Below are 21,156 nucleotides of genomic sequence, written 5' to 3'. Positions count from 1 at the left end.
GATGCATTAAAAAAATAATTTTTTTATTAAGTAAACTTTTGTATTTGTGCAGTATGAAGTGTGGCTGGGATCCCAACCTTTTCCAAAGTGTGACTGTTGTTTTTATGGTATTTATAAAACTGCTTAAGCTTAACAGGCAACTCATGCTAAGGTGCTGGGTATTTCACAGAATATTAGTTAACAAACATCTTAAATATTACATAGAAAGTGAGCCATAGGTTATTTCTGTAATTACTTAGTGACTATTTGGTGACAGCTGACACTAAAAGCAAAACTTCTGGTCTTTAACCACTGCTGCAGCTTTTGTGCTTGTTTAGCTGTAGCATAAATTACATATTCTGAGTTCCATAAGTTAATGATGAATTGAGTTCCCACTGACAGCCTGTCCTGCTGTTCTATACAGATGATGCATGTTTTAATGATTGTTTCTGTTAACATGTTGGCATTTCTTCCAGTTAATGTCACGTTTCAGCGAGCCAAGTGTTAAAGTACCATTAAGCTGCATATAACAAACGCCAGTAGCAGATTAGTTACATTAGCAATGTAATTACTGTGGTCTAAGTGTGTTAGCATTCAGAATGATTAGCAGGGAATACTGAATGTGAAGTGTGATTTAGCAGAGGGATTGTGCTAGTAAGTTTTCACTTCTCCTGCAACTACCAGAAAACCAGTCAGGACCGTGTGGTGGTAATAATAGCATAATAGCATTGAAATGCTCCAGCTAGATGCTGCTGGAAAGCTTCAAGAAAACACTGATTAGGCTAGGAGATGGTTCACATATTTTGGTGATTTTTATATATCAAGACTATGCTTTGGCAAAATTGAGGGGGAAAAAAAGGTAGAAGTAGGTTCAAGTGAAAATTTAGTTATATCACAATGGTGCACAATACAACAAAGTCCTGAAAGAGACCAAAAATTCAACCACTGCTTCATGCACACCTTGTCTTTAAGACTTTCCTCTGTGTGAGTCAGAAAAATACTTGGTGCATTCTTATTTTAGGAACTGTTTTTTCTATTTTTAAGTTTAAATCACAAATTCTAAGGGGTGTTTTAATGCTCTCATTTGTGTACTGAATTTAAGATTTAATGTAAGAAGTAAATTTTGAGAACAATTTTGCTAAACGATTTACGTTTTTCTATGTGTATTTTGAAATGCAAGCTCAACGCTAATTTATTCCTAAAAAATTATGGAAGTGTTAGCAGCTAAATTGCATTTTCATTAAAAGGAGTTAAATTAAAATTTTAATTAATCTGTTCCTAGTGAGTAAAATTTTCCCCAATGCAGTTTGTCCAAAGTGCTTATAATGAAGCCAGACAGGGAGAGGTGACTCAGCTTTCCTTTCACTTGTAGTAGTGATTACATTTCTGTCTCAAATAGTCTCAGAGATTTCTTTTTTTTATAGCGCAGCTTCCACCGCTGTTAGCAGTAGTGACCAGTGACTAATTGCTTGGATTTCCAGGACTGGGTTGTGCAACTCTCCTTAAAACAACAATTAGTGAGACAAAATAAGTGCTGATGGCCTGTTTGCAGTAGTGCTGGTGCTGCTGCCGACTGGGAGGGACAGTGGTGTTAAAGCAGGAGTTGTTGTCAGTGTCAGGCTGGGCCTGGGGTAGGCTGTGTGGAAATCACTTCACTTAAAGCACGGGAAGTAGATGGCCAGAACCTGCAGAAAGCAGCATTTGACCTTGGCTGGTGCCCAGCAGAGTGGCTGGTCGTGAGCCAGATAAAGCCTTGGTGTTGTGTCTGCTCGAGATGCTAGTCAGTGAAAAATTTGGAGTCTTTATCTCCTGGCTACGTCGAGTCCTTTTGGGTTATTTTTTTTTCTTGTTTGTTTGTTTGTTTGGAGTTTTATGTTTGTTTGGGGTTTTTTAATTGTTGGTTTGGTTGGATGGGGTTTTTTTGTTTGTTTGGGGGGGTGCTTGTTTTAGTTTTTAAATAGGAAATAAACCAGCTTTGAAAAGGAACTATGGAATGAGTAGGAAAAGGTGGTGATAGCAGCTCTCTGATGAAGTTGCATTAGTACATTTCTTTGTACTGGTGAAGACTAGAAGACTGTTTAAAATTAATAGCTTTTCATGATAAGTAAAGGATTTCTCACAAAACCTATCTTTTTTCCCTGAGGAAATGCTTGGTTTCTCTTAAGCTTAGTTCATCATTGGTGGGCTAGGATAGCTAGTACAAGAGTTGAATCTTGTTAGGAAAACGTGCTTTCTCACATGGGGATTCAGGAAAGATGAGGCTTTTGCCCTTGAAACTTTCTGACCCTTCAGAGTGTTGCTGACTTTGTCTAGGAGATAAGGTTTACTCATTAATCAAATCCATTAGGGTCTCATTGAAGATATTTTTAGCAAGAGTAGTATGAAACTGTAGTAACAGGTGTTGCACTTCTGGACAGAAAAATATAATCGTTTATTACATTGAAGCTCATGATAAATTTCATTTTCTGAAAGTTAAGTATTGAGTGTCTAATACCAAATAGATTTTCTTAAAATGGATTGTCTTTTATTATTTAGAACACTCAATATATTAATTTGTGTTGAAATTTGGATATTCACAAGTGCCTGGATTTTAGAGAAAAAGGCTTTGAAATAATGAAATACAGAGTTCAACAACTGGCAGATCCTTTAAAAAATATATAGAACTTTTCTATTGAATTCCTCCCCTGCTGTTTCAGGGTCTATTTCTGGTTCCTGCTTCCAGCTGCCAGAATCTTGAAGCTTTCTCCATTACTTGCCAGGAGAAACAGGTGTGGAGTGTGTTTCCTTTGATCCTTGCTCTTGGAATCAATGGCTCCCTCTGCAGTCTTCTTAAGAGAAGCTAAAGTGTTTCAGATCCTCTGCCATTCCACCTTTTCTCCTTTCCTTAGGATCAATACAAGAGAGCCAGGAGCTCTGTCTTAGCTCCACCTTCCATTCTTTTTCTACATATTGAGGACAACTGCATTTCCTGTGTACACTGTGAGTCAAGAGACACTCGAGGCTTAGGATGCATTTTCCAAATGCTGCAGTGAGCCAGATCTGGTGAGGCTGCTGGATGCTGTGGATGGCTGGAGCTTAACAAGAGCTCTGGGCTCCAGTTTTCTTTAAAAAAGACTCAAAGAGTGCTGAACAGGATAGGGTGATGACAGAATGAAAGGAAACTGAGAGACTTGTGGGGAAGAAATGTGCATAGGAATTGTATAAGAACTGTGGGTGGAGGAGAAAAAGAAGAGTATTCTCAGCTAACTGTGGCTCTTATGTGCTGTTCCTCTCTTCAGTTCATCCTCGGATAGTCGCTTAATCAAAAACTTGAAATACCACATTCTCGTTCTTTTTGCAGTATGACATCATTACGGTCATTGGGAAAATAAGACCTAAGCATTTAATTTGAAGTATTTTTTTAATCTTTAATTAATAGATAGCTGGGCCTAAGAACAAACTTTATGCATATGTAAGCAATGCTTTTTGAATTTTATTGTAATTTTATGTGCTCATAAATTGTTTTCGGAAGGATCTTTGTCTGATATATCTCTTTGAATTAAGATGAACTACCCAATAAAGTGACTTCTAAGTGTTGCAGAAAGATGTAAATAGATATTACTTCATGAGCTTATTCCAGAAATTTTAGACCATTAAATAAGCTGTGTATCACTTTCTAGCAAAAATTTTAAGACCTGCAGAATTCCAAGTGAAAAATAGAGATCACTGATCATCAAATTATTTAACATATGCAGGCATACAAAAGAAAGTTAGAATCAAGGTTCTGCAAACAGAGGAAGGCAGAAATTGCTGCTCTGGATCAGGCCTGTTGAATGATCTTATATATAACTTCTCCTTTCACTTTGTAAAAGTAATGTCATTGCTAGAAACAGAAAAGCTTATACTGCTATTGTTTCTAATCCTCTAATACACAGATAAATCCTTGTACCCATAGGTACATAAACCATAAAACCTGCAAAGACTTGTGAAATTCAGTGTTGCAATTTGTTTGTACAAGAACTAATTTTTTGTCTGCTTAGTAGTACATTTTCTCTGTGTATCCTCTTACAGGTGTTCTTTTGAGAGTGAGTTGGGTTTTATTTATATTGTAGTAGCAAAGGAATGATGTTTCTTACAATACTGTCATGCTGCTTTTTTTGTGTATGCCTCAGTGCTGTGTTGTCTTGTATTGAGGGAGATTTGCAGGCCAAATGTTGGATTTTGTTTATATGAAATCTCCCCTTTTCCTACACCGTTCTCTACTCTGAGCTCTCATGTTTTTGGAGTGTTGTGGAGGGGGTTTGAGTCTTCATTGTCTCTACTCATAGACACTATTCTAAAAGAGAGCATACTGTAGATCTGCTGCAAACTTTTCAGTATTTCTTTCTTCAGCATAACTTATGTTTTCTTCGTGGTTGTTTTATTTTGGGTTTTGGTGTTTTTGGTTTTGGTTTTTTTTTTTGATTTAAAGATATTTTTCTTAGACTTTTCCAGATCGAAGTGCATGGTATTGCTGGGTTGGGAATTCAGTAGGGGTTTTTGTCCTGGATGTTATCTCTCAATATTAAACTGAATCTGTTCTTGTGTTCATAGGATTGCTGGAAAATTCAGGTTCAAAGGGATCTTCAAAGGTCTTTAGTCTGACCTCCTGCTCAAAGCAGGGTCACCTGTAAGGTCAGAACATGTTGTGAAGGATTTTACCTAGTCAGTCCATTAAAAATTTGAAGGAAGGAGACTGCAAAATTACTGTAGGCTTATCTGTTCCAGTCCTTGACTGTCCTCACGGTGAAAATAAGTGTCCATTCTGCAGTTCTCTAGTTCTAGTTTGAGCATGGTCTCACTGCTTCTTGTCCACTCACCGGTACCCCTGTGGTGAGCCTGACTGCTTGCTGACCTTGGAGGTGCAGACACATGCTGTTAAGGTCTGCCCAAAGCCATCTCTTCTCCAGGCTGAATCAGCCCAGCTGCCTCTGCCTTTACTCACAGGACAAGTGCTCTGCCTCCTTGAGCATCTCGTTGGCTACTGTGTCCACGTTCTGGGTGCAATTCTTGTATTGTGGGGACCCAAAAGGAAGTACATTAGACCATGTCTGGAATAATAAGCACTGACTGAGTAGAGGTGGCAATCAGTTTCCTCATCTACTGACAAGGCTCTTCTTAATAAAGCCTGAGATGCTGGTGACCTTTCCTGACAAGGCACAGTGCTGGCACATAACCACCTTGCTTTATGCCAAGACCTTTTCCATGGAACTGCTCCCCAGGCACTCATCAGCCTGTATTGTTGCCAGGGCCTCTCAGGTACAAGTGTTTTGTGTTTGTCCTGTCTGAATTCGTACAAATCCTGTAGGGACCGTTCTTCCAGGCTGTCTAGGTCCATCTGAATGGCAGCTCTGTCTTTAGACTTGTGGATTGATCCTCTTCGCCCCAGTTAAACTTGATCTTAAAATTCTGACTAGAATATGCCTTACTGGCCCTGCAAGGCATTGGTAAAGGTATTTAATGGACTTGTCCTAGACTCCTGCAGCACTTCAAATCATCATCCAGGCAGCATACAGCACTTTGTCCTCTGAGCCTGACCAGCCAAATGTTTCCTTCAAGTCTAGTTGTTTATCCATTCTCAAAAGAGATATTTTCTAGTTAACCAATAGTCAATTGCTTGACCTTCCCATGACTTTTTTTAGTGTGTTGATGCATTTTATTATTGGCTTTATTTATCAATGAAACCCTACCAATTAATCTTTGTTTTGTATGTTGTATAATTTCTGTGTTCCTGAGTACTTCCTCACTCAGTAATTAATTTTTTGTGAACTTCTTGTGAGTGTCTGTGCCATTGTACCATATCTTCTACATTTTTTAAATGATGCATGTTTTAGTAATTTCAGGTACTTCTGTCTACTGTCTGAAGTACAGCAGACTGATTTAACATTTCTTAAAGCAGATGGGGTTGTCTAGTTGCTTTAAAAGAGGTCCAGACACAATCTTGTCCTTAGCTCAGGTCCTTTGTCATTATTTGGCCACTTCTCTTTGAAATAAGCATGAAATAAGCTCTTTGATAGATAAGCATGCTGGGACTGGGATGTCACTAGTGTTCTTCATATAAAATTAGTAATAAAGCAACAGTTCTAGCAGCAGTACTTCAGTGATTGACTTGTTCTGGTGGTGGTCTGCAAGATGTTCCAGTAATCAGATTTCTTAACTATCATCTAATAAAGTAATTTCCCATTCTTATGTTTTTGGTGGATTTAAAATCATTGCCTTTTACACTTCCTTTTTTTTTTTTTTAATGATTCCTCCTTTTCTACAGCTTCATTGTACTGAATTCTGTTTTTCTGTTTTATATGGGAATCTTGTTAGTTTAGCACTAAATATGCTCTATGTAGTGCCTCTTTACTCCCAAAGGCTGCATTTCGTCTTCCCAGTACTGGCCACAAACTGTTCCCTTGCTTACCATTTCTGTGAATTGTACTTGTCTCATGCCAGCAACAAGCTAAAATACCTCCTGTGTAAGAGTAATTCTTAAACATTTACTCTCAGTTACAGAACCATGCTGTTTTGCAATGTGGCCACAAATCTGTAACTATTTTACCCATCGACACGCTTGGTGTTACAGCATTTTCAACAGCAGAATTAAGTGGAATGGATGTCTGTCTCTTTAGCCAGACAGGTGAGAGTCCAGCTGTTAGAGCTCTTGTGAATCAGGTATGGACTGAAGTACAAATAGATTTATGTATCTGATATGGTGGGAATACATGGATGAAAGTCCAAGTTATTTAATAACTGTAAATAGAAATTTTCTTGTTTTCAGACATTGCTTTTACATGAAAGTACTATTTGGACTGGGAGACATGGGGGGTACATGTGAAAATATGAATTTTCACATATTTGATCGACTGTCTGTCTTATGGATGTCATTGGCACCTTTCAGTTCCTCACTTTGTCAGTTTGTTCATGGTTTTGCTTAGGGCTGTGCCTGGACAGGCAAATAACATAATTTCTTGTGTCCTTGTTAGATGTCCATTTGCAGATTTCGGGGTTTTCAAAGTATTTTTGACCTGACAAAAGTATTAGTGTACAAATGAGTAAACTTGACTCTTTCGGGGGGAGGGCAGGGGCACGAGGGGAAGTGGCTGATGGATTTTTGGTTCGGTTTGGGGTTTTTTTTCGACTTCAAAGACTGAGTAAGATGTGTTATCTTAACTGACTGAATAGTACTTCCCTCCTCACAGTTCAGTGTGTTGGCATGCATTTGTGTGTGATCATGATTCAGTTGTTTTTTGTGTGCCTTATTGATTATTACAGTGGGACCTTTTTGCTGGCTTCACATGAAGTAGAGCATTGCTAACTATCTGGATGTTTATATAAAATACTAATTGCATGTATGTGTTGACTTTTTATATAAAGAGAAGAATGTTTTTGCTACCTGTGCAAGAACTGGCTGATTTAAGTGATTAAATGAAGACTGCATAATTAATGAATAAGCAAATATAATGTAATTCTTCTTTCTCTCCAGAGAAATTTCTGAAAATCTATGCTAAAATTGATATTTTAAAAGCAAACAATTAAACATAAGACTTCCTTACTGCTATTGGAATCTTCTAACAAGAGAGCCAAAGGAAATGCCTACCTTATATTGTCATTGGAACAGCATCTATTTGAGGTTTCCTTAGGCCTCTTTTTTACCCTGCTAACTAAGCTGCATGTGCACTTAGTCTTTTTTCAAAGAAAAGTTATTTTTCACAAGAAGTACTCTGCTTTTGCAGCAATTTCTTTCTGTGCTTAATAAGTTTCTTCTAAAATTTTAATTTTTTTCCAGAGATGTTGATAAACCTTTTTTCTTAATTCCTGCATTATGCGTAGGGAAGAAATGATAGAAATAATACTTAGAATGACAAGGGAAGCCCTTAACAGAGCAGAACTTAAAACCTTGACTGAAAGTATTCTGCTGTAGCCATTAAACCATTCTTTTTCCCTTGCAAGAATTTTTCTGAAATTTGTGCTATGAAATGATACCATAGCAATGGGGTTGGAGATGTACATATGTTGCTAAGAAACTACATGATCTGTTCTGGACCAGCCACTGCGGTGAAGTGGCTGTTTTGAGTTGTTGCATATGAAAAGGGCCACTTTAGGTGATGTGCGTTTTGCTCCACCAATTTCTGACCTGCAATGCTTGCCTTTGCAGATGGAACATGAGGATTTTGTAATGGAGGGGCATGGCAAGACTCCACCTCCTGGTGAAGAAAACAAACAGTGAGTCACGCGTTTATTTAAAAAGGGCCTTACTGTAGTACATGGTGTGAAGCACTCTCATTTAAGCGTGCTGGGAGCATTGGCTGGTTGCTTGGTGCTCACCCTATTGGTTCCTCAAATATCCATATATATATATATATAAAAATAGTGAATGGTGGCTGAAAAAAAAAAAGAGGCAGGATGTTGATTTGCCTTAAATGTAAAAGCATAGAAATATGCATTGCAATTTCAATACATGAATCAGAAATTGTTGTAAAAGGGATAATCATTCTGGAAGCTTGGCACTGCCGTAGTGAGTTTGTACATGAAGTTTTTATGCAGCTGCTCTTCATTGAAATGATGTGAAATATGAAAGAACCAAGGCCTTCCTTTTGGTGTGCATATGGCAGATTGGTGCTCTTTGAGCCTTATTTCTTTAGAATGCATTTTAATAAAGGATCAAAAATTACAAACAAAACACTCTTTTGAGGATGAACAATGCAAGATGCTGGTACACAGAGCTTTAGGGAAAGCAGCCTGATCAGAGAAGAAAATGACTGATTTCTGTTAGGAAAAGGCTTTTTCATATGATTTCAGACTGAAATCCAGTACTGGTTGGACTTTTTCCTGGGGTTTTTGTTTGGATAGGAGGAGCAGAGCCTTGTCCTAGAAGTACTTCGGTGATGCCTGTATTCTGTATTTTCGTCATTAGTTAATGCAATGATCACTCAGTTCTGATACCATAATTCATTTTTTCCTTTTCCTGTCATTTGGAGCAAGGAAGAAAGTGGTCTTTGGAAAATCTAGATCACAGAACTCTTTTTTTCCTAAGCCTAATTGGATGTCTCCTCATGAGAATTTCTTGTTGATCTTCACTACACTTGTTGCAGAAAGGCTGGGATGTGACTTGGGGTGAAGTGTACTTTGCCTCCTAGATAAGCTGGCAACTGTAAGTGCACTGCATGTGTGACAGTGAGAAACCATTTCTAAGGTAGGCAAGTTGAGGTCAGCAGAGTTCTACTGCTGAACATGCACATTCTTTCTATTGTGGACATGAGCCAAACTTCTCAAAGTAATTGTTATTATTTCTATCTATTCAGACTGAGCAACTTACTGTGGTACCAAGAGATACAAAAGTTGTTGAGGTAGAAACTTTCAGAAAGTTCCAAAAGAAAAATTTGAGCAGAAATACAAAGTAGGAGTTAGATTTCTGCTCTCCTGAATTTGTTTATTTATATATCTGGTAGTTTAATGAAATACATTATTATAGTGAGTAATATGAGGGATGTTGCATTGGATTTGTCATAGCTTTGTGTTTGTTAGGTGTCTTATTTTAGATGCAGGTGGGAACTAGAATTACTTTAGAGTTGATCTGATTTTTAACTGGAGCTTTCCAAGTGACTTGAAACATTATCTCTCTTCTTGAAATTTCTGGTTATTAAAGAATATGAGATTAGTGATAGGCAATATTTTTAAATTTTAACTAATAAATTTGTGCTGAGGTGGCATCTGAATCCTTATCATACAGATTCTGCTGTAGGAGTATCATTCTTAATAATGTTTTGATTGAAGTCTAAAGGTGTGATTTTAGTAATGCAACAAAGAGTTGAAAGTAGTTGTTTTATGCAACTAATAGTAGCATAATGCCAGCAAAATTCAGTTGAGGGTATTGCTCTTAAATTTAAATTCATCACTTGAATCTTTCTCTACTCGCAGTACCAAATTTTCAGCTTAAGTAACAAATTGTCTGCCTTGACAGAGTTTACCTCTTGTTGTAAAAAGGAAGAAAAGTAAATCTGAAATGATTTCTTGGTATTATTACTTACTTGCAGTGGGGATTAGCTGGACGTCAACATACTGGACTGGGTTTTTGAAAGAGCACAGAGAGGAACTCTGGAGCATCTGACAGAGGAGAAGCAGGGAAAGCTGTAGCTGTTTAGCCTTGAGATAAGAACACTTGGGGAAGATATTATCCATGTGTACAAGTGTCTGATGAGGAGAGTAAGGAAGATGGAACCAAATTCTTCACAGTGGTGCCTGGTGGAGAGGCAAGAAACCATTGGCATAAACTGAAATACAGGAAAGTCCACTCAAACACAAGGAAAAAGAAATTTCTTTTTTTACTGTTAAACATGGTCAGAGCTTTTAGAAGAGGTTACCCAGAAAAGTTGTGCCTTCATAGCCCTTTAAGTGACTCAAAACTCAGCTGAGCACAACTCCAGTTCTGCTTTAGCTTGCTCTAGTTAACCATGCTTTGAGCAAAGGCATGGGATTGATGGTCTCAGAGATCCCATCCATCTGCAGTGATTCTGTGATTTGGTACCCATGTCTACTGTTGTCCTCCTAGTTGGTTTGAAATAAAATTGGAGCTTGTTAGTGAAAGGTAGATTCTAAGTTTGAATGTAGAGTCAGATGTTCTCTTACAGAAATAGCTGATCCACTGAAGATGCTTCCTTCCCTTTCCAGCTGTCCTTAGTAGACTTTACTGCCTCTACAGCTATGCAGATGGAATGTTTTTTCTTTGACTGCTTCTAATTTACTTTTCGGGAAAGCTGGCCATTGTAATGTAATTGCCTTTCGTTAAGCAGCCTGATCTGGGTTGCTCTGCACTGAGATTATTGAGGGAGTGTTCAGAAGATAGTTTCAGCAAGGGAGTGAACTTGCACTGGAGTTCCAGAGCAGTCTGCCAGTGCTGATCTCCTAGGAAAGCCCTGCAAATTTCTTACTATTTATCTGCATTTCAGTGGCTCAAAGCTTTAATGGACAATGAAAGAACAGAAATAAAAAGATGCTTCTGAGAAACTTTGAATGGATGCAATAGTTCTTACCTAGCCCCGGTTTCATGTGACATTTCCCTTGCTAAAGTATAGCTTCAAAACTGAACACAAAGAGCCAGCATCCATGGATGATTTCTAGCACTTTATGAAACAGAATATTTCTTCAGTTTGACTCAGGGATAAAAACCTGTCATTTTTGCCTTCTAGTATTATACAAACACACACACAAAAGATGCAAACAAACCCAGCAATATCAAACAACACTGCTGTAATGTTGTACTTTTTTCTGCTGTACTGGACAGTTATTTTGGACAGATTTACCATAAAATTACAGTGTTTTAAGATTTTTAATTGAACTGTAAGTGATACCTGAGAAGTGCTGTCTTCTGATACCTGTCACCTTTATGAGAAGGAATTACCTGGATAAGCTGTATACAAGGTCTTCAGAAATCTTCAACTGATCATTTACAACATGAATATAATTTATTTCAATTTAAGCTAATTATGAGGAAGTTACCCATTCAAAATCCTTAGTACAAGTGAGAAATGGAATGGGCACAGTCATCTCAGTCCTGTGAAAGATTTGCAGTTTATGTGCGGTGCATGTGTCACAAAGGTGTCATGGTTGTGCAACAGTAAAGTGATTTATGCTAAAAACTGGACTTAGATGAAGTGAGCCTGCTGGGGCTGCTGGAGTGGATCATGGCCATCTCACACCGAGCTCCTGCTCTGGCTGAGGGCCAGTGACTCCTTGATAAATTGTTACTGCCCAGTTTTTATGTACTCTGTAACCTTCTCCCTTCTTAGCTGTCTGGCATGGAATATAACTGTGTGTTAGCTTGGTCACATAATTTTATGTGGCTAATATGTTTGGTAAGAAACCCCTTTCCTTCCTTCCTTCCCAATGGAGAAAGATGTCATTATGCTTAATTACAGCTGAACGTTTTGTTAGAAGTATTCTCTCATATTTTCATCCATTACAAAGAGGTTGACCTGAACTGGCATGCTTAGGGCGTAAATATTATCTCCCTCCACAAAATACTTGCATTTTACATGGCAGCAGCCTGTTGTGCTCTTATCAGTTGTAATAGGGCTTTTACTTTGCTACTGCTGGAGCAAAGATTAAGAGGCAGATGTGATCCAGAAACATCTTTCCAAAACAGTCGAACTTCTGTTGATGAGCATGGGGCAGGCACAGGGGCAGGAAGAAGAGTTCTGCTGAAGTCCTTAAATTGAGGTTCTGCTCCTAGCTCTAGCAGCATTTATTAGCAACTCTGCTTGTGCTAATAAATTACCACCTGCTGTCACAACCAGAAATGTATGCACCCTAATGAGTGAAAGGGACTGGGTAATGAAAAACTACTCCTTTTTAGAAGGTAAATGTAAATGTTTTGCTCTTCCTCACTGACAGGTGGAGAGGTCTGTTTGACAGTAGCTATTCAGACAAAAAGTGAGCCAAGTTCATGGTTGCATTTAGTAGGAAGGTAAGCCAAGCTGCTTCTGCTGTCTGAAGTACCTCAGCTGGCTATTCCCTGCCTGCTGTTTTGTAGTAAGGGGAGAGAAAAGTCTTCAACTATCATGACTATTTGTACATCTGAAAGTGATTCACATTGTAAGAAAGGTATCAAAACAAGATAATTTCTGTAATTTAGTAAGTGTCATTGGTTAGACCTACTGAATAGGCTTTTTCCTTGCTTGATAGATTAATGTACACATTCTGGGGCAAGGGTTTTTAATGAAACCCTCCAAAATTGCAGTAATGCTAGGATGATATTGAAGCCACTGAGCATCACAAAATTGTTTAACATTTGGTAATAGTATCTTATTTTTCTTTGACATTTCAGCAGGAAGGTTCAATGTCTTCCTGGATCTGTGTGACCCTACAGTTAAAAGAAAGTAGTAGCTACATTGGCCTAACCTGGAAACAGGAATTACAGACTCCAAAAGTCATCTTGTCCAGCCTAAAGGTTGGGGGGGGGGGGCAGATTTGAAGGTTCTGTTTAACTTCTAAGCTTTATCAGGTTTCTCAGGTTTTTCTCAGGTTTATTAAAGAGCTTTTCTGGACAGTCTGTTACAATATTAATCACCCTCACAGTGAAGAAAATTTCCTAATATTCAGTAAGAATTTGTGATCATTGGCTTTCATCTTTGGATGTGTGTGTTTGAACGGGGCCCAGTCTTCATTAAAACTTACCACTCTGTTCACTTATACAGCAGAATAGCCCCTCCACCCCCCCCTCCCCTGGCTTAGTTTTGCTGTGGGAAAACTAAGTGAAATCAAGAAGCCAGTTTACAGGCCAATCTTTGTTTTCAGCAGCCTGCTATATCAGGGGCACATGTAAACATTGCTGCTTCAATGGCACAAAAGAATTTTGTGCCAATCTTACTCTTTCATGGTGTTGCTGAAAACTATAGAAAGGCTGCAGTGGTATATCCTGAAGTTGTCTGGTTTGGTTGGTGAGAACGATAGACATTGTTACGAACTACTGCAGTGTTCCTTTGGAGGGTTGAAATTCCACAAAGGTCCCTAGCATAGCTTCTGTTCCTTTGGGATAAAACATTGTTCTTACCAAATGTAAGCAGCTAGCTAAAAGCTTGTGTAACAGGGGGTTTGTTTGATGTTTTAAGGATATTCAGTATTACAGAAGATATTGAGGCTTGCCTTGAATGCCATTACACTTTTTAAATTTACTGGCAGTACTGACCTCAGCAGAGGTTGGTTTTTGTCAGAAGATCCCTGCTTTGATTTTCATAGTATCCAAATCCTAATTCAGATTATCAACTCAGATTTGAGGTACCTAAATTTGCATATCAACCCAAATTCTATTAAATTAATGACAAATTACTTCTTGAATTGCATTGAAGAATTATGTAAAGGCATAGCTGGTTTTGGATTGCTGATTGTTCTCTGTGAGTAGAATAACTGGCCCATTAAAGAAATGTCCCTAAATGTTTAAGTCCTCTGCCTGAGATCCTAACAAGTCACCACAGGGAGATGTGGGATGTCTGTGTTGGCCGTAGCAGACCTCTGTCACAGGCTGTTGCAGTTCTGTAAGCTGTCAGACTGGGCTTCAGACCCAGTGGTAACTCAGGCTTGCTCTGATAGCAGCATGTGAGTAGGAGTTCTAACTTCTTTCTTTTATACTCTTAGAGATTTGATAGGATATTTAAGGGTGTGAGACCATGAGACTAAAACCAAATGAAAACTGGTCCAGCTAAGGATTAATGAATATTTTCATCACCTTCATACTGTACAGATGTTTTTAGTCCATACAGTGGAGTGAGTGACAGGACAAGTTTGCATTTGAAGGCAAGTTTACCTGTGTGTTTAATGGGGCCCTGAGGCATAGAAAAAAGCATTGCCCTTTGTTTTGCAATTGAGTGGGTAGAAATGAATGAGACAGGAGCAAAATCTGTATCTGTAGAGACAGCTGTGTTTTAGCTGTGATATGTAAGTCAACAAAGTTACAAAAGCTGACTTGCACCCTTACAATGTAGTACTTCTGAGCAATATGCAGAATTTTTACACAAGCACTTTAAAACAACAGACGTTTCATAGTCTTCCATATTTTACCACTTCAGTGTTATACTTAAATGTTTTGAAGTTTTTGTACTTAAAATTTAAGTATTACCCACAGGAAGACTCTTGTCTGGGTATTCTAAGCAAAAATGTTTTAAAATTAGGCATTTGCTTCTGAAAGACTTTAAAAGGTTTTCAGTTGTCATTTTATGATTTTTAAGACTCCACATTTCATGTCCTCAGTCATTTTTTTTTTCCCTTTCAAACCATGAACAAATACAGGCCCTTCATACACCTCAGCTAACCTACAGCTTCATGTACTGCTGTTTTGCAAGTATTTTCTTAATACGTGGAAAGAAACGGAAGCCAGATGACCGACCGTTAAGAAAAATAAAAAGGAAGTCACACAGAAAAAAGTACACTTTGGAAGTGAAGTTCCCACTTATTATCACAATGTGTTTAGTCTACACCACTGCTGAATATTGAGAGAGGAAAATATTTTGGACAGCGTACATTCTAAGTGCAAATGCTTTGGCACTTCTTTGCTGAGGAATTTATGCTGCTCTCTTCCAGATGTCATGTGGTGAGAACAGGCTAGTTTGTTTGGGCTCTCCCCACTCCCCAAGATCTGCATTTGTCCTGTGTAGGAAGTACACAGAGCCTGTTTCTGAATTAGCAGTCTCATCTGATCAAGAGACTACTTCACACTTGTCTTAGTGAAAATATATTTTCCATTCCAGATTGCTTGATTTATAAATATGATACTGCAAAATACCCATAGTGTCACATATCCTTGATACTTTGATTGTTATCTCTAGTTATTCCAGTTAGTAGTAATTGTGATTGCTAGTGGAATGGAGGATATCCTGATTTGCTGCTGTCCTACAGAGCTTACTGTACTTTGAAGGGGAGAGTGTTTGCATACTGATCAAATTCCTAAAATCCCGAAGCCTCTGTATTCCAGGCACCACCACCCACTTCTCCACCTACTCCTGTCCTCTAGTCCCTTTCCAGGAATTCTAGAAAAAACTATCTGCTGGACACTCTATTGACATCTGGAGTTCCTTGTCCAAGAAGTTGGGGGCTTTTAGGTCTGTTTGATTAGTGGCTGTTCCTTTTTCTCTCTCCCAAATTTGCCAACTTTCTCAGGAGCTGCCGGGTAACTGCCCTCCAATGTATCATTTATATGGATGGCTGAACATTGCTCTCTTTCCAGCATTTTGTTGCTATTTAGATGGCAGCTCTTGGATGACACCTGGGAGTCAGCTAACAGACTTAAAGAACAGCAAGCCAGATCATCTAAGGTGTAGTGGTAGACTTGGCCGTGCTGGGTTGATGGTTGGACTTGATGGTCTTGAAGGTCTTTTCCAACCTAAATACAATTCTATATGGGCGTTTAATAATTTTGAGTCCTGTCTAAATTAGCATTTTGTCTATATTCTTAATGTAAAAATACAGTTTAGATTAATTTCTGTAGTACTGTGCCAAGTTAGTGCCACTAATTTTGATTTGCTAAGGATTTAGTTTTTGAACTGCTAGCACAAGTCAGTGGCATCATAAATGTGTATGAATTACAGTCCTAATTTTTTTTTTTACCCTTTTTGCATCAAATTTAAGATGCTCACTGCTTTTTTCTCTGCTTCATTCTCTCAAAAAAAAAAAAAAATCATCAGTTTTTTGGTATTTTTTTGCATGTACACCCACAATGGTCGATTCTTCCTTTTAAGGAGATGAAGGAAGGAAAGGGGAAAAAAGCTGCTTTTGTGTTATGTAAATGAGTTCGTGATGTCTTTATGTTTGTGTGGAAAAAATAGAAATTTTGAGGGCTATGTACTGCAGCTTAGGTATATCAGAGGTTAAAGTAGAGAAAGGTAAATGGTCACGATTCTAAGATGCAGATACTAGCCTTGATGAAGTGACCATTATTGGTTAAAGAAAGGGAGGTAAGGGTAAAAAGCAAGCTCTTAATTTCCATGGAAAAGATATGACTTACTTTAGTATGACTAAAAATATTGTACTATGTGGTAAGCATGGTATGAATTAAAAACTTGTTTACAGAGATACTTTGCAGGTCTTAAGCTGCATTGCTCCTCTGGCATGCTGTGATCTGGAGAGCTGCTATGATTTTTTTTTTCTGCTAACTAAATAGATTGAATTTGCTGGACTCTCTGCCCTAAGTCAAAGTTGTTCATATTTGGGAGGTTTTTGGGGTTACTGCATGCATTTGAATATTTGTGACAGTTACAGCTTGTAGAATTTTCTGCCTGGATAGCCAGCTGTTCCTTTCCTGACATTTCAAACTGAAGGACTGTACATGAAGGCAAATTACTCAGGGAAGATGTTCAAGTCACTTGGAAAGATCTGTTTACAGATTTTTGCAGCAATAAATAATGTTTTTATTTAAAAAAGTCAAATTAGGGAAATCCTCTCTTACAGTAATCCACTCAAAATACATTCTTTTCGCATTCTGCTTTTACTTTGGGTGTTTTGTTTTGGGCTGGCTTGCTTTTATTATTATTATTTAACTTAGCATATTATGGTTCCTTTAATGAGAACAAAGGAGAATGGGTTGGTGCCAGCTTCAACCAAGATGCCAGAAATTCCTTTGCTCAAGAGGTTTCCGGCCCAGTGATTGAACTCCCCATGCTAAAACTAAAGACAAGTTAGAAAAATTTGTAGCGCGATAGTGGGCTATCTCACAAAAAATAAATTTAAAAAAACCCACACACCCAAAACACTAAGCACAGCATAATTTCTTTTTAGCTAGGGAAAAAAAAAGATTGAACTAGAATAAGACTTCAGTCCAAAAATCTTCCTTGTCTTTTCTGAGATATATCCTAAAAGTATTTGTAAGAAATCTGCTTTTAGTAGAGTTCAGGAGCATGTCTAAAGGCATTGTATAAAGAAGGGATCCTGTTGTGGTAAGGTGTTTGTAGACTTGAAAGAAGTTTTTTCTTAAATATTCTAATCTGGTCAGATGAAAAAGCTTGCTGCTATTTTAAAATGTGTAAAGCTTCAAGGTTTAAGCAGGGTGAAGGAAGGCTTTAATGAATGAAATTACTATTCCTTTTGAAATTTGTAGTAACAGCTATGGTTGATGGAAAGTCAGTTGGATCAGTCATGTAACTGGCATGTAAATAATGACTAGAAAGCAATGCCTGCTGTATCTATGGGTGGGATGATGTACTAATGATATACTATACCATTTCCCTGGACGTCTGTTTATTTGAAAGATGCATGGAAGCGTTTGAGGCCAGGCTGGATGGGGCTTCGAGCAGTCTGGTCTGGTGGAAAGTGTCCCTGCCCACAGCAGAGGGGTTGGAACCAGATGATCTTTAAAGGGCTTTCTGAACAAAACCATTCTATGATTCTCTTTTCGCTCTCATTCATATAATTGCATTAAACAGATAACTGTCTCCCATTTCCTTGATATTTTGATATAGGATTTTAGGAGCTTGTTAGGATAGAACTATAGCCTTCGAAAACAAGATGCTTCTGGGTTGATAATGAGCAGATGAAAGAAATTCTAAGAATATTAATTTGCACAAATTTTGTTGCATGTTATGTTACTGGAAAGTACTTATTTAATGTCCAAGGATATGGATATAAAGACTCGATCAACATTTAGATGTAGACAGTCATTGGTGGGAGATTATCTTGGGGGTCAATTCATTCAGTTCCTAGAGTAGTTAAGTCTCATGCAATGGCTTTTCATGTCTTTATATTTCCCAAATAAGTTTGGAGTCTGTTGTCCAGTTCTGGTCAAGTGAGGCAGAGAAGTAAGAAACTATAATGTAGTTATCCATATATTAAACTTCCTTAGCTTCCTAGAGAAGAGACCAAATTTGATTTCTCCACTAACAGAAGGGTTTCAGGACAAGACAAATAATTGTGTTCTGGTTATGTCTTCCAACAGCTAATCATGTGTGTGCTTTGGGATTAGCTGCAGTATATGCTAGTTTTGCCCAGACACTGAAAGGGGTGAAAACAATTTATGGGAAGAGCTCTGCATAGAGCTCAATATACTGTTAGAACCTTGGCATCAAAGGAGAACTGGCTGTGCAGGAAGCTGGGATTAGTGTGGAAAGTAGAGGTGCAGTGATGTGTGACAGAGATTTGTAGGAAATGAGCTTTCAGTTCTGTTGTTCACCCAACAACGTTGTTAAAAGTCAGATTGAAAGCTTTCTTTTTCTCCAGTCTGGAAGGGGCATTTGGGGAATTGAAGAAGTGGAGGCTTAGTGGTAGATTATTTATAGGCTGAACAGTGAGGGAAAGTATTGCAGCAGATTGAGGAAAAATTAGGTGGAAAAACGAGTGTTTGCAAAATTTGGTGAATAAAGTTTTCCTTGTGACTCATTATCTTTTCCTGCGCACTTCATTAATGTATAGGGTCAGACCTTGGCTTGAGCTTGAAGTCATGTGTCATTCTTTAACTGAAGTTTTCCAACCTTGTATTCTTTCTTTTGTTCCTGGCAAAATATGAATGAGGTCTGAGCTTAGTATGACTCCAAAGCAGTGTTGCAATACAAGTTTTGAATAATAATAATAATTCCTAAAATGTGTTGATAGGTGCCTTTGTGTAAGGGATGCAAAAGCTGCTGTAATCTTTTCAGAAACCAAGCAAGTTTTTCCTTTGTTGGATGCTTTTAGTCATGGTATTTTTCTCTGAAGAAACTATTTACATTATACTTTTGATTACTATCATTAAAAACCACTGCCAGCTTGGTTTTCACAATTCTGCAGCATAAAATACCTCACTATTTACTAAGTGTGAACGGGGAGGACCCCAAAAAAAACCCCCTAGTTTTCCTTAGAGTAAGTGTTTTGTCCTTGAAAAATGTTCGGACACTTGAAAGTTTTGCACTCCTGTAGAAGGAGAGGTCATCACTCTTGCACAATGGCTTAGGTGAAATTGCTGTGAAGACTAAAAAAAAGTATGTTGGTACAGCCATAATTAGCTATCATCTTCAGTTTTTACAAGTGTTGGGCCTCAGCATCTCTGTCTGTTCAGAAAAAAATAATTTAAAAGTGATCTGTACCATCCATTATCCAGGACTGAGACTGTTTTTAATAGAAAAAAATATTTTTTCTCTCAATAAAACTATATTGTGGTTTTAGGAGCACCCAATGAAAAGTTAAGACTTTTAATTCTATTCCTTAATTTATTGGGTTCTCTGCTTGCTTTTTATTATTAGAAATTGTGAAACTATGAAACATAGTCCTTGCATACATGTCCCTACCCTGAGTTATGCTTTTAGCCTGATCTGAGGAAAGACAGGCATGCCCTTTTAACTTGAAGAGTTATGCTTGGTGGGATTGTAATCCCAGGCAGTTGGACTGCTGGGGACTGCCTGGGGAACTGGTGAATAATCTGCTTCCAGTTATCTTGCATCTCTTGCTGCACCCCACTTCTGGGGTTGGGAGAGGGAGATTTGGAGAAATCTAACTGATGAGGTGCAGTAGGGTAGAGGACATGTAGGCTTCAGTTCACTTTGGCAGTAAAATCTGCCTTTTTTCCTGTAATATTTGAGGAGTCAAAACTTCAACAGCAGTAGAAAGGACAGCTTGTGACAAGGCATTCATGCTATGAGAAACTTGTTAATATTTGAGGTTTCTGCTGAGGAGCTGTGTTAGTAGGAGATTAATTGACTTTTCCACTGTCATAGTATCAGCTATGAAGAACTTTCTGGGGGGAAAAAATAAGTCCTATATTTATTGCCATGGGTGTACAGGCGGTATAGAAAGCCCAGTGGGTGGGGTCCAGTGAAGGGTACAGCCTTCAAAGTAAGATATGACATGAAACTGTAGGACTTTGAGCCCAAACAAAATGCCAGCTCATGAAAGAGGGAGTTTTGCATATGGACTGGGATGAACTCGGATCATTTTACATCTGAGTCAAGAGCTACAGGTCAGACAGACCAGGTCTCCTTTTTTCAATGATAGCTGGAGGGAGTGGATACCTCAGTTCCAGTGGACACTGGAGCATGTCTCTGTACATAATATTAAAGCCTAATTGCTTGATTCTTATTGACAGGTCATCAAAAAGAATGAGCTCTTACTAAAGCCACAATACAGCTTAATATGAATTAAAAAACCTATTCCTCTCCTGTCTCAGTTGAGATACTAGTGCAGGGAGTCCACGATTGTAAGCATCTCTTTTAATGTGCATGTATATATCTGCTCATACAGATACTGTCCTCATAGGAGCACTGTGAGGCTTCAATAAAGATTTTTAAGTGCTTTATGATCCTCAGATGGAAGGAGCTTAGAAATGAACTGTTTGTAATCAGATAAGTTAGTAGCACATAACAAGGCTATAACCTATTAACACTGGCTGTTAACAGCCTGTTGGCATCAGAATAATTAATGGTTAGGTTTTTGAAATGCAATTGCCCTCTGAAAAGTCATGTGCAGGTTTTGGATATGCTGTGTGTTTTTATGCTCTGCTCCATTGTTTTCTGAACTGCTGTGCTGCATAACAAACAAACAAAACTCAAAAAACCTCCCAAATCAAACAAAAACCTAAAAACTTTTTGTTAGCCATCTTAATCAGTATGCCAAGAAGAATAAGTAAAGAATTAATGCCTTTCAAATGGTAGTTTAGTGGAAAATGTTCAATTAAAGCTGCAGTTATTTAAGAATTACCCATACTGGCCCCTCTAAATATTTTTT

At 38.1% G+C, this 21,156-nt stretch overlaps 1 protein-coding gene across 5 annotated transcripts in view; it reads left to right on the top strand.

The window, feature by feature from the left end:
* Positions 1-21,156, top strand: part of TNRC6B (trinucleotide repeat containing adaptor 6B) — a 127,659-nt gene that overhangs the window by 31,106 nt on the left and 75,397 nt on the right. For all 5 annotated transcript variants that reach the window (XR_005953550.1, XM_041416937.1, XM_041416939.1 and 2 more), the window contains exon 4: positions 8,141-8,208. Coding sequence is in view for 4 of the 5 variants with exons in the window: in XM_041416937.1 (XP_041272871.1) it covers positions 8,141-8,208 (68 nt within the window). In the remaining variant the exon portion in view is untranslated. The remainder of the gene's footprint in view (positions 1-8,140; positions 8,209-21,156) is intronic.

The sequence above is a fragment of the Onychostruthus taczanowskii genome, unplaced genomic scaffold, assembly GCF_017590055.1.
Source record: "Onychostruthus taczanowskii isolate IOZ18803 unplaced genomic scaffold, ASM1759005v1 scaffold53, whole genome shotgun sequence".
NCBI lineage: Eukaryota > Metazoa > Chordata > Aves > Passeriformes > Passeridae > Onychostruthus > Onychostruthus taczanowskii.
This window is presented reverse-complemented; position numbering and strand designations above follow the sequence as displayed.